This window comes from Bos javanicus, chromosome 1 (genome assembly GCF_032452875.1).
Source record: "Bos javanicus breed banteng chromosome 1, ARS-OSU_banteng_1.0, whole genome shotgun sequence".
NCBI lineage: Eukaryota > Metazoa > Chordata > Mammalia > Artiodactyla > Bovidae > Bos > Bos javanicus.
In genome coordinates this window covers 44866562-44880407 of record NC_083868.1, presented here as the reverse complement: position 1 = coordinate 44880407, position 13846 = coordinate 44866562, and the positions used below count along the sequence as shown (strand labels likewise).

At 38.8% G+C, this 13846-nt stretch overlaps 1 protein-coding gene across 2 annotated transcripts in view; it reads right to left on the bottom strand.

The window, feature by feature from the left end:
• Positions 1 to 12293, bottom strand: part of TBC1D23 (TBC1 domain family member 23) — a 57924-nt gene extending 45631 nt beyond the window's left edge. Inside the window, exon 1 of one of the 2 annotated variants that reach the window (XM_061380874.1) lies at positions 12037 to 12293. In XM_061380874.1, coding sequence (XP_061236858.1) covers positions 12037 to 12089 — 53 coding nt within the window. In that variant the 5' untranslated portion in view covers positions 12090 to 12293. The remainder of the gene's footprint in view (positions 1 to 12036) is intronic. The other variant, XM_061380784.1, reaches the window with a different exon arrangement.
• Positions 12294 to 13846: the final 1553 nt, after the last annotated feature.

Genomic DNA, 13846 nt, shown 5'->3' with positions numbered 1-13846 from the left:
GGTGATGATTGCTTAACTCTGGAAATATACTAAAACAACTGAACTGTACACTTGAAATATGTATTTCATGATTCATAAATTACATCTCAATAAAATGTAATAAAAGTAAAAAATAATAATAAAAGAGAAAAGTTTCAGTTCAGTTCAGTTGCTCAGTTGTGTCCGACTCTTTGCGACCCCATGAATCACAGCACGCCAGGCCTCCCTGTCCATCACCAACTCCCGGAGTTCACTCAAACTCACGTCCATCGAGTCTGTGATGCCATCCAGCCATCTCATCTTCTGTTGTCCCCTTCTCCTCCTGCCCCCAATCCCTCCTAGCATCAGGGTCTTTTCCAATGAATCAACTCTTCACATGAGGTGGCCAAAGTACTGGAGCTTCAGCTTCAGCATCAGTCCTTCCAAAGAACACCCAGGACTGATCTTGCAGTCCAAGGGACTCTCAAGAGTCTTCTCCAACACCACAGTTCAAAAGCATCAATTCTTCAGCACTCAGCTTTCTTCACAGTTCAACTCTCACATCCATACATGACCACTGGAAAAACCATAGCCTTGACTAGACAGACCTTTGTTGGCAAAGTAATATCTGCTTTTCAATATGCTATCTAGGTTGGTCATAACTTTCCTTCCAAGGAGTAAGCGTCTTTTAATTTCATGGCTGCAATCACCATCTGCAGTGATTTTGGAGCCCAAGAAAATAAAGTCTGACACTGTTTCCACTGTTTCCCCATCTATTTCCCATGAAGTGATGGGACCGGATGCCATGATCTTTGTTTTCTGAATGTTGAGCTTTAAGCCAACTTTTTCACTCTCCTCTTTCACTTTCATCAAGAGGCTTTTTCGTTCCTCTTCACTTTCTGCCATAAGGGTGGTGTCATCTGCATATCTGAGGTTATTGATATTTCTTCTGCAATCATGATTCCATCTTGTGCTTCTTCTAGCCCAGCGTTTCTCATGATGTACTCTGCATATAAGTTAAATAAGCAGGGTGACAATATATAGCCTTGACGTACTCCTTTTCCTATTTGGAACCAGTCTGTTGTTCCATGTCCAGTTCTAACTGTTGCTTCCTGAACTGCATATAGGTTTCTCAAGAGGCAGGTCAGGTGGTCTGGTATTCCCATCTCTTTCAGAATTTTCCACAATTTATTGTGATCCACACAGTCAAAGGCTTTGGCATAGTCAATAAAGCAGAAATAGATGTTTTTCTGGAACTCTCTTGCTTTTTCCATGATCCAGCAGATGTTGGCAATTTGATCTCTGGTTCCTCTGCCTCAATAAAAATGTAATAAAAGAGTAACAGAAAAAGTTTAGAGACTCTTTAATTTAGGGCTTTAAGAGAAAGCTTGTATGTCAACCTTCATTTACCATTTCAGTGATGTGAGCACATCACTATGAAGGGTCCAAACCATATACCCTAGGGTTGCTGAGGGAAAGAGTTTGCCTTGCCTCTTTAATTTCTCAAATTGATACTACTTGTTAAATAACTATCAGAAAGGAACAGACTCCTAAACAGTTGCCATGGCAGCTCAGTAGCAAAAGCATCAAGAATCATGAATATAGTGACTTAGAGACAGTGTGTTACAGAGAAAATTGTATAAAATTTAAAGTCAGAAAACGTGACATCAGATTCCACACACCTTTAACAGCTGTGTGACCTAAGATACAAACTCAGTTTCTTCACCTATAAAACGGCATAGAATCAGATACCATCTAATCAAAAGACGTGGAGAGTATTTATACAGCACATGAATTATCTTCTTTTCTACTAGAATATCACTCCCACTCTCTGCTTTCTATTTCATCTTAATAACTACACCTTACCTGACTTTGTCTTTCCCAACTTTCTTGCTCAGTCTTGTACAAGACTCCAAAGGCAGTGCAGACTCACTGTTCCCCAAAAAGAAGAGCGTCGGACAGTGAGCTGCTGCTCACATGAGCCACTGCGGGGCACTTGTGTCAGCACTCATGAGGCCCAAGTGAGGCAACAGTGAAATGTGGGAAACACTAAAATTAGAGGTAAGAGCAAACCTGAGTGTAGGGACATAAGTCACTCTTCATTTAGTCAAGATTAAATCTTCAGAGACAAAATAAGCATTCAAGAAGCGTGGGTTTTTTTATGTAGAAAGCATACGTATGAAGTAGCTCTAGAATTAAGCAGTCATTCCCAGCAGCCTATCAGGCCTCTATGATTTCCTATGGCCTATTTAACTTCAGAATAGACTGTCCCCCGAGCATACTAAGATAAGTTGCTGAAACACTTAGAGTATTTTCTAGGTTGGAAACCAATTGTCTTAATTCTCAGTCTATTAAGTAAATAATGTCAACTTTACTAGCTTTCAAAATTCTTTAAAATCACACCCTTTTCTATTATTATTTTAAAAATCAAAGAGTAGAGTAGTTTAAAAAAAAAAACCACTTAGGACCTAGAATGTATATAGTCACCTAAGCTTAGCAGCAGCAGCAGCAAGCTTAAATGCAGAGTACCAAGAAACTAGAGAAAACCCAAATGACAAATTAAAAAAAAAAAAAATTAGTTTTGTGTTCAAAGTGGTCAAGATCTAAGATACATTATTATTTGATTAAAATAAAAAGACAAAAACTGCATTACTGGGGAAATCAATAAAAGCCAACACTTGCTTGTAAACACCAAGCATGTTATTTCTACTGCATAGGCTACCGTTCAAACCTGACTGCCAGCAGTGCTATGGCCGTCCCTTGGTGTGCTTAGAACATAAGCCACTATGAGCACAGGTTAAGCAATGTGCGGCCAGCTTCTCCATGCATACATGGCACAAGCTTCTGATCAGTTATTCAAAACTAAAAAAATAGCCAGCTAACTACTTGTGAGCACCAGCAAATTGTGTAACAGTGGCAAGTTGCACATACTGAGTTGTGGCTGCAAGATTTCACTTGTGCTGTCATACTTCCGGTTGTTTCCTAATGCCCAGGTCATGAGACATCAGCACCGAAGATCTGTCTGAACTTATTTTGCGTGACATTTGTTAGAAGTGGAGATAAGAGAACGTTGTTACAGATTCAATTGTACAGTAGATATGGATGGAATTGACCATAATATGTAATATGCAACATGTTTTTAAATACCAATCTCAAACTACCAAAGCATTCCAAGAACAAATAGTATGACGACACATTTGGAAATGACCATGACACCTTACAGTCCATGACAGCAAAATTTGTTAATTGTGAAATCTTGAATTTATCTGGATTCTTGTCAGAGTCAGCCACACTTATTACAGCATTTTAACAAAATGTATACTTGTTAAAATAGACATACGGGAAAAACAACACTCCACCAGCTTGAAAGAAGAAACAGTGAAACTATTATCAGGATCAGATCTACCAAAGCAGTTTCAGGAGATTCCCCTATCAAATACTGTAATCATCTGCAGAATTTAACTAGGAGCTTTGCCAAGTAGAGAAGTGCTAAATCTAGTCCTCTTTGTCTAAGAGGACAAGCATACACGATAGCTGCAATATTTCAGCACTGTGTTGCTCTGTAAACTACTAAAATTAGCTACATTACAAATGGAGCAGATGCTTTAAGTTTTTATAAACTTATTTTTGACCCATAATCCATGTAGATCAAATTGCACCAATGGTATACCAATGGTGCCCCTTCCTCTGCTAACAATGAACTCAGGAATTTTTGTGCAAGCATTGAAAGAAAAAAGTGCTCACAACTTTACCGTACGTGTAACGCTGCGATGCATTCACTGTAAGACTTGGTGCACAAAAGGGAGAACTCTCTCTCCACTAATGAAAAGTTAACCTTAGAGAGTGCTCTAAACCTTTTCCTCTTCTATGCTTCCTCAAAGCAAAAAGTCCCCAACAGTCTGTTCTTTTCTATACACATAAGGTGATTTTCTAGCACATTTAGTGCACAAAGAAATGCATCACAGTCTTTCCCCAACCCAACAACCAAAGCACTAGTTCATCTGGAAACTGAAAATAGTGTACCTCTTTTACCTCAGAGAAAGAAGGCGATGAAAACAGCACAAGTCAACACAAAACAGCACTTTACCTGTTTCTAATACAAATTTCCACTTTACTCAAACTGGAATGAGAGAAAGACAACAGTATCCCATTGTTCACTGCAGCACTATTTACAATACTTAGAACAGAGAAGCAACCTAGATGTCCATCAACAGATGAATGGATAAAGAAGTTGTGGTACATATACACAATAGAATATTACTCAGCCATAAACACGAACACATTTGAGTCAGTTCTAATGAGGTGGATGAACCTAAAGCCTATTATACAGAGTGAAGTAAGTCAGAAAGAGAAAGATAAATATCGTATACTAATGCATATATACAGAACCTAGAAAAATGGTACTGAAGAATGTATCTGCAGGGCAACAATGGACAAACACACATACAAAATAGACTTATGGACATGGGGAGACAGGAGGAGAGGGTGAGATGTATGGAAGGAGTAACATGGAAACTTACATTACCATATGTAAAATAGACAGCCAATGGGAAATTGCTGTATGTCTCAGGAAACCCAAACAGGGGTTCCACATCCACCTAGAGGGGTGGGGTGGGGAGGGAGATGGGAGGCAGTTCAAAAGGGAGGGGATATATAATACCAATGGATGATTCATGTTGAGGTCTGACAGAAAACAACAAAATTCTGTAAAGCAATTCTCCTTCAATTAAAAAACAAACAAACAGAAAAAAAAAAAACTGGAATGAGAATAGAAAGACCACCAATATTCCTTTTCATGAAACCACTATTTTGGAAGATAAAGAAACAGTTATTGCAAATGAGGTGACAATATTTTGCAACATTTAGGGAGTTCTTCCCAAAGATATTTTACCAATGGAGATCAGAGATGGACAAAGAAACACATAATGGACTTATTTTTTTAACCTGAATTCCATCTATCAGTGATAACTTATTCAACAAAAAAGGAACTCAATTTATTTTCATGTCAGTGGTTAGATCTAAATGGAATCTACAAAATAAGTTCAAGAATGTTTGGTATTCAACTGCTCATAAGATGAATACATCCTCTGTGTCACTTTTATACCTCAAAACAGAGACTAGAAACTATTTAAAGGGGACAGTGACCACAAGAAAGCTATTTTAAAAGCAAGTTTCTTATTTCCCTAACATCACTGAATATAAACAATGAAAAAATTACTGAGGTGATAGTAATTAAAACTGTATAATTATTTATATGTTCTAATTAAATATCACTATTACGTTCTCACAGACTAAATAAGTAAATCAAAATAAATTATAACTTCATTTCCAAATGATATAGATACATATATATTACTTATGTATTCACATATAATTAATATATAATTACATAAATACATGTAGTTAAATATATAAAATATTAGATATAGAATCTAGATGATATTTGTAACCACAGTATCTCAACATAAAAAAACTGATCTATTTAAGTGATTTTTGCCAAGAGGCATGAGAACAGATTATGAAAACCAAAGAGATATGAAATTATAGTACATAACGCTCTGTATCCCATCCCACCACAACAGTCATGAATTACCCCTTCTTGTGGATCAAGAAAGGCAATGTGGCCTGTGCACAAAGCCTGTGCATAGCCTCAGAGCCTTATAGGTTCCACAGATAATGCACACATGTGGTCAACAAAGCACATCTTTAAATACCGTATGTTCAGAACACATGGTGATTTAATGTAAGATTAGCATATTTTTAACTGGGTTCTCTCTATCTGTTAAAGTATCTGCAAACTATACACAGTGTATGCAATCAACTTTAGAAAGAAAGGGCTTAGAGAGCCATGAGTTTAAGTCCCAGATTTTCCACTCACTGGGTATATTGTCTAAACTCCCTATGCCTATCTTCTCAGCCCTAACAAGAAAAGGACAATAACTCATAATTTCCCTTTCTCATAGAATTTGTTCTAAGAGCCAAAATGAGACAGTATATATAAGCATGTTATCCTTTGTATAACAAAGGATAAAGTTCTATACAAACATATAGTATTTTCTTACATGTTTTCTTCTTACTAAAATCATTAAACACCACAACAACTAGTTTTACGTAACAACTGCTTGAAAGTAAGGAAAGGACACATTACAGCATTCAGTTTGGAATGAAAAATCCAATAAAATGCTATGTCAGCTTAAAGACAAGAACAAACTCCTTTAATCTTCAAGAAGAAGGAAGATGTAAAACACATTATTTAATTAGTCATCCTTTTCTCAACTCAGGTGAAAAAGGTGAGACAGACCCTTAAAAATAAATGTACATTAAATTTCAGGAAATAGGTTTTCTTTTAACTGGTTCCTACTGCTCTTGCATTCCCAACAAACAACAATTTGCTCTTATGAACTTAATATATGAGGCTGATTTGCTTTCTGTATGTAATTCTCAATATCTAAATAAGTCACTTCAAGCACTGCTTCTTTAAATGATGAAAAAATTGAAATGCCAAAGCAAATCAGAACAATGCACAGTTTTGGTTTTAAATGTTTCAATTTTTTTTTAAACACTACATAGCAGCTTGAATATAACCAGTATTTAGTTAATGTTAGCTGAATGAATTAAGAATGCTTTGCTAACCTCTATTTTGCTTTTTAATAGATGGTGTGGGAGGACTGGACTGCCTTTGATTTATACCAAGTAGAATCCACATTTCACCATAAGCAGCAGAAATGACTTGTAGGCATACTTTATCAATTCTGCTCAGAAGACACCTACCCGTGAGTTGGCTGTGTACCGGAGTACACTCAGTAGTGCAGAATTACCTGAACCGCCTCCCTATACTTACAGGGATGCACCTGTACTCCTAGCAGTGAGTACAAGTACATGGAAAGAAATTCACTGAATACATTTCTTTAGCATGCAAAAACCAATTACTAACTCTTACCTGTGGGTATTAAAACATCCACAGGAACAAGGAACAAGTGAATTCTTATTTAGGAATTACCTCCCAAAACAGTAAAACCCAAATTATAATAACATTCATATAAATAGCATAAACAAAGTAAGTCTTCTTAATTTCTAACTTCTGTCTGCCCTCACAAAATCAAACAGTTGTCAACATAAAAACTCCTAATTCACACCAATATGGTTCACTTTCTCTTCATTTTATGTAAGACAATATCTAGTCTTCCCAGAACTACAAGCTATCAATATTCTAAGCAACAGGTTTCATTCTCTTTCATAGTAAATGTATTTCTTTATTGATTATATCATTCTGAAATTGCTACCACCTAATAATCCCTGAGTGATAATTTAAATCTCTATTTCCATGCTTATGAAATGGAAAGCACAGAATACTATTTACAAAGTGCACAAAATTTCGAAAAAGACCTCATTATTCTCAAAACAATTCCTATTCACATCTCAAATTAACAATAGAAGCCTCTTTATGAAACTGATATTTCTACAATTTTAACAAAAGCTTAGCAACAAATTTAAGAAAAGCTCTACAAAAAATTTTAACTTAGCAAACTCAAAATACCAACAGTTGTTGCACAATGTCTTTACCAAAACAAAAATTTTTAATCAAGACTTTAGATTTTAAGGAGTTATTTCAGAAAGAAAGTCTCAGAAAATGAAAGCCACAATCGCAAACCTGGTTTCTTCAATACCCAGAAGAATGACCAATCATTGAACTACAATAATTTAACACTTCTGTAATTTTCAGATCTGTAGCTTATATTATTTAATTAAATTTATTTCAAACTGTAAACAATTTTACAAGGACTTCTCCATGCTCTCTGAGTTTACATGGCTGCAATTTCAGAAAGTTTGGGAGCTGAGGCAGTTTCTGATAACCCTAGATTTCCATAAAAATATAAGTATTACACCAGCAAATAATCACGCAGCTTACAAAAACACTGGAGTCAGAAAATTTATATGAAATGACATCTTGGTATATTACTGCACATGATTTTACAAAAATCTGTATCTTCATTCCGACAATAAACATTTGAGCCACCTGCCATCAGCGCTGCCCTTGGGAAGTTCACTATCTAAAGAACAACAACAGGACTTCCCTGGTTTTGTCGTGGATAAGAATCCATCTGCCAATGCAGAGGACATGGGTTCGGTCCCTGGTTCAAGAAGATTTCACAGGACACAGAGCAACTAAGCCCCAAAACCCCCAAGCACCTAGAGCCGGTGCTCTGCAACAGGAGAAGTCACCGCGACGAGACGCCCAAGCACGACAACGAAGAGTACTGCCCGCTTGCCACAACTAGACAAAGTTCTCCCAAAGCAACGATAAAGAAATAAATAAAATACCGAACAGTGGTAAAACATGCAATCAGATTAAAACTAAAGCATAATTATGCAATATATACAGTATAATGTGTTAGATGATACAATATAAATAGTAAAGAGAAAAATTCCCCTGACCAACTCATTGGAGATATACATCACCTAGAACTATGAACAAGAAATGCCATCGCCCAGTAGTGGTCGGTCAGAAATATGGAATTCCAGGTCCCAAGCAAACTTACTGAACCAGAATCTGAAATTTAACAAGCTCTCCAGGTAATCCCAATGCACATTTAAATTCTGAAAAGCACCGATCCAGAGCATAACTAAAAAACAGTAAATAAGTAAAAGTGACATCTTGTACTTTTAAGTTCTTCAGGCCCCATCCTGAGCCTCTTTACAAATGAACAGATAATTTAACAAGTTCAGCTACCGAGTTTCACAGATCAGGATCAAAGAGTGAGATACCACTGACAACAAAGAAAGCATACAGGAAAAACTAATGAAAAGCAAACTCAAAAAGGGATGGCTATCGAGGGGCATATAAGCAGCAACAGTCTACGCTTTCTGCCTAGATAGGCCTTAAAGGTCTCAATGTATTACAGAAGTATAACAGTAAATGATGTCTTTAAAACTGCCTCCTCTAACTAGACCACAAATTCCTTAAGGACAGGGACCTAGTTTTATTCTTATACACTCACATTTGTAAACTGAATGACCCTAAATCTTTAAGATGAGTTCAGTTACACAACAAGATGTTTAACACATTTCAGAAAATTTTCTATCTAGAAAGATTACAATAAATATGTCACAACATTTCTTTTTTTAAAGAATAAAGCTGCTCCAGTGTATACAAGAAGCACTCTAAGGACAGAGGCTTTACTGAACTTGTGGCTTCAAATGCGAATGTCTTTTCTGACTCTATTCAAATTCACTTCTAGGGGACCAGTGAGTGGAATGAGTACAGAAAAAGGATAAAGATTAGAAGAGAATGGAGGTTTTTTTGTTTTACCTAGTTAGATAATAGGTAACTAAGGAGACAGGTACATGCATACATCTCTAAATATATGTATAAGTTCACATTACTTTTAATTTTATTTTATTTTTAAAATTTACATAATTGTATTAGTTTTGCCAAATATCAAAATGAATCCGCTCTGGAGGGTACATATCATATTTAAGTAGGTGTGTGAACAGAAGAGGCTTGGAGAGAGTTTTCATTGATTACTTAAAATTTTATTATTATAGGGTTTACAAATGATGTGTATTAGTGTTTTCTTTCTTTTTTTTTTTTTTTAAGGAGGAGAAATTAGTGAATAAAAAGCTAATTCACTTCAGTCAGCTTTCTGTCTCTGTACAAACATACCCAAGCACACACTCACATATTCACACACTACTTCGTAGTAAAATGAACATCTTGAATTTAGACTATAGAAGCCATAGATTTGGAGAAGGAAATGGCAACCCACTCCAGTGTTCTTGCCTGGAGAGTCCCAGGGATGGGGGAGCCTGGTGGGCTGCCTTCTATGGGATTGAACAGAGTCGGACATGAATGAAGCGACTTAGCAGCAGCAGCAGCCATAGATTATTATAAACAGCTATTCCTTTAACTGTTTTCAAAAATCAAAATCTGTAATTTTAATCTGAAATGTATTTTTCTTAAAGAAAAACTATTAAAATAAGCAATAAAATATATACAAATAATAAAAAAAAAAAAAGAAGAGAATGGAGGGAGAATAAAAATCAAGAGAACACTCAGGGTTCTTCCACTCATGAAAATAAAAAGAGCAAAAACGGGAAGCCTCACCAAAGAAACAGCAGCGCTACAAGAAAACAAATGCCACCACCAGCAACCATTCACTCCACGGTCCTTGCCCCTCTGAACCAGACACAAGTTCACAATCTGCCCAACCTAAGAACTCCCCAAAGACACCTTTTCTCTAGAAATACTTTCCCTCCTGGCCTTCAATCAGTTGATGACAGCCAGTTTACACTACAACAAATTCACTCTTCCAAAACAGCAAACTTTATGACATCCTAGTCATTACTCTCCAAACAAACCATCGATTTTCTTGTCTATGTCCTTGCTCATGCTATTACTTCATTCAGAGACCTTTCTGCTCTGTTAATTTGACCCTGCACCTTAGCTGCCAGCCACGAGTGGCTATTTAACATTTGAAACACGGCTAGACCGGACTGAGATGAGCAGTGAAGTGTAAAATACACATCGAGTTTTGAAGACCCGGTACAAAAAAGATGTGAAAGTATTGTTTGTTTGTTTTTTAACAATGATTACATGTTGAAAGGTTTTGGATATATTCAATTAAAGAAGATACATAATTAAAATTATTTTCACCTGTTTCTTTTTAGTTTTTAACATGGCTACTAGAAAATTTTAAATTACTATGTGGTTCACATTGCATTTCTATTGGACAGCACTGGTCTAAATCCTACTCATTCTTCAAGGCCTAATTCAAACACCCCCGCCCCCATACAGCTTTCCCCAATGACTCCAAATGGACGTGGTTTCTGTCTCCCAGAACTTTGACAACACTTTTATTAATACGTCCAAAGAACTAGGGCAATTTTATCTTCTTACCGAGTGTACCTCTACAGCTCCCCAACTCCAAGGTAAGTCAATTGAGAAAAGAAAGTACATCTAGGTAAGTTTTTATCTTACACCTTCATCAATAGTACATATATTGATGCTAAGGTGATGCCTGATGTCTGCTAAGTGAGAGCTGAATTTCTCAATTACTATTACTATATTATCTATCCCTTTCAACGATTTCCAGTTCTTTCAGAGGGATTAAACTCCATGTCTACAAATGTCCTGGATTATTATTATTAGACAAATAGAGTGCTAGTGAGCTATACATATATGATGAACAGGCAAATTCAAAACTATCTAATACCTGTGGTCAATGCACTTAGATCAATTGTAAAAATTCGACAAGCCTCTAAAGGTTCCATTTTTTAAATGATGTTATCTCTAAAAGTGTACTGTGAAGATCAACTATTTCAAAAATAGGAGATTTTCCCAGAGAGTAACAACACTAGGTGACTAAAGCCTACCAAAAATTGTCAGAAGTCCTCCCCACAACCCTGACTGTAAATCAGGTAAGCGCGCAAAGCCTTGAGGACAGCAACAGCGGTGTCCTACGTCGCATCCAACGCTCTGAAATAGAGTTGTGAGCAAAATAGCAGGAAGGAAAAAGATGTGTGAAAGAGACGAAAGGTGGAAACTGTTGGAACGCGAAATGAGAAATGAAAACTAGGACTAAAAATGTCTCAGTTATGTGGGAGGGAGTCATCCCTAGGTGTACCGCTCAACCTCTGAACCAAGCAAAGGCTACGGCAGTCATTTCAAGTGGTCTTTTCTTCAAAGAGTATTCCAGTGCCTGAGATCTGCATCCGCGAAACTTCCTTCCTAACCAGCAGCCTACTCTGACTCCCCGGGCCAGGGACTCCGGCCAAACCCAGCCCCGAAGCCACCCTTCTCCAGCACATTTTGGAAGCCGGCGGATGAAGCTGGAAGGGTCAACTGAGGCCCAGCACCTGGACGAGACCCCTCTCCCTCCGAGTCTGGCTTTAGCCCCTAGGGCAGGACCGTGCTGGCAGAGGGGAACCCGGCAGGCAGAGGGGGCGGGGCAGGGCTCCGGGCTTCGAGCACCGGTCTTCCCGTTCCATGCCGGCGCCTGCCGGGGACGCGGGGACGGGCAGGGTGGTGACAACGCAGAAAAGAAGGGCAGTGCGAAGCAGCCCGGGGCTTCTACTCACCAGCCTTCGTCGCCCGACGTCGGCAGTGGCAGGACCTCTTCTCCTTCCGCCATTGCTGTTGACGTCCACGTCACTTTGCCGAAAAGTGGACCCGGCGCCGAGACCGACTTATACCCAACGTCGTAAAAGGTCCTCGGAAGTATGGGACCAAGCTTCTGGAGAGGGAAAGGAAGAGAGAGGGAGGAGGCGAAGGACGGGAAGAACGCGACGTCACGACGTCCCGAGGGCGAAAGGCAACTTGGAGGAGGAGACTTGGAGAGCCGCTACCCTTCCAAAGACTACACGTCCCAGGATGCCGCGGGCCCTGGCCCGGACGCAGTGGGTGGGGTTTGGCAAGAGCGTGGGTCCCAGAAAGAGGCCCTTGTAAGCGTCCCTTTTTGGCGTCCAGTTAGCGTCTTCTTTGCGTCTTAGCGTCCTGCTTAGAGTCATATTTGACAGTTTTAAGTAGTGGAGGGAGGAGCGAAGGGGAAATGCCATCGGGAAGATGGAGCGGTCAAAAGTACAAGTGGAGGCCATATACTTTATGTCTGAATGCTTTAAAAGTTGTTTTTCAAAAAGCTAAACAGTAAAGGAGAAGGAAATGGAAGCCCACTCCAGTGTTCTTGCCTGGAGAATCCCAGGGACGGGGGAGCCTGGTGGGCTGCCGTCTGTGGGGTTGCACAGAGTCGGACACGACTGAAGCGACTTAGCAGCTGCAGCGAAGGAGGTGTGTTCTAGGCTCCCACCTTTATAAACATCTTTCATATATAAACATGGAAGTGAAAGTGAAAAGTGGCTCAGTCCTATTCGACTCTTTACGACCCCATGGACTGTAGCCCTCCAGGATCCTCTATCCATGGAATACTCCAGGCAAGAATACTAGAGTAGGTTGCCATTCCTTTCCCTAGGGGATCTTCTCTACATGGGGATCGAACCCTGGTCTCCTGCACTGCAGGAGGATTCTTTACCGCCTGAGCCACCAAGGCTAGAATTATAAATTTGGACTTGACATTGCATGTTTATAAACATATTTCATATGTAAACACAGAAAGTCAAGTCCAAATTTAGAATCTAGAACTCTGGAGTTCCAAGCAGAGAGAGCTGCTACGTTTTATCTCTTCCCACCCTACTTCCCCTTCACTCCACATTGGTGGCCACCTCTGCCTGCACGTCCAAGCTCGGTTCCCACCATCACCACAAAAGCAGGGGCTTTTTGTTCTACTTTGACCATCCATGGGCCTAGGGGTGGGCAGAGGCTCCGGAGGATGGACCTAGGGAAATGCTTTTGCCAACCTGGACACAGTGCTGATGTACCACATGTAACAATACAGATAAGTCTGGAAAATATGATGTTAAATGAACAAGGGTAGGTAAAGTATGGTGTCATTTATATTTGATTTTAAAAATAGGCAGCACAGTATATTTTTTATTAATAGATACATGTCTGCTTTTTAAAAAAATGTAGCAGAATGATACACAGAAAACTTGGAATGGCAGTTCTCAAAGATAAACACTGACAGCCTTTAGTTAAAGCAGTGAAAACACATGTTATTCGGAAACTACTGGCAGTAGGGAAAGGGCTGAGTTCCATTGTGATTTTTGCAGAAGTGATTAGGGGTTTTAAAGGGAGAATGAGGGAGCAGGGAGAGCTGGACTCATTAGAGTCAGACAAGTGAAAAATCACAAAACATCCATCAGTGTCATTGTGATTAGACCAGCAGTGTCTGCTAGCTGGCAATTTTCAAGGTTAGGATTCTTCCCTCCCACAGAGATTGGGAGACAGAGACCCTGTTCTTCTTGATGATTACATTTCAAAGGAATGGCTCTCAGG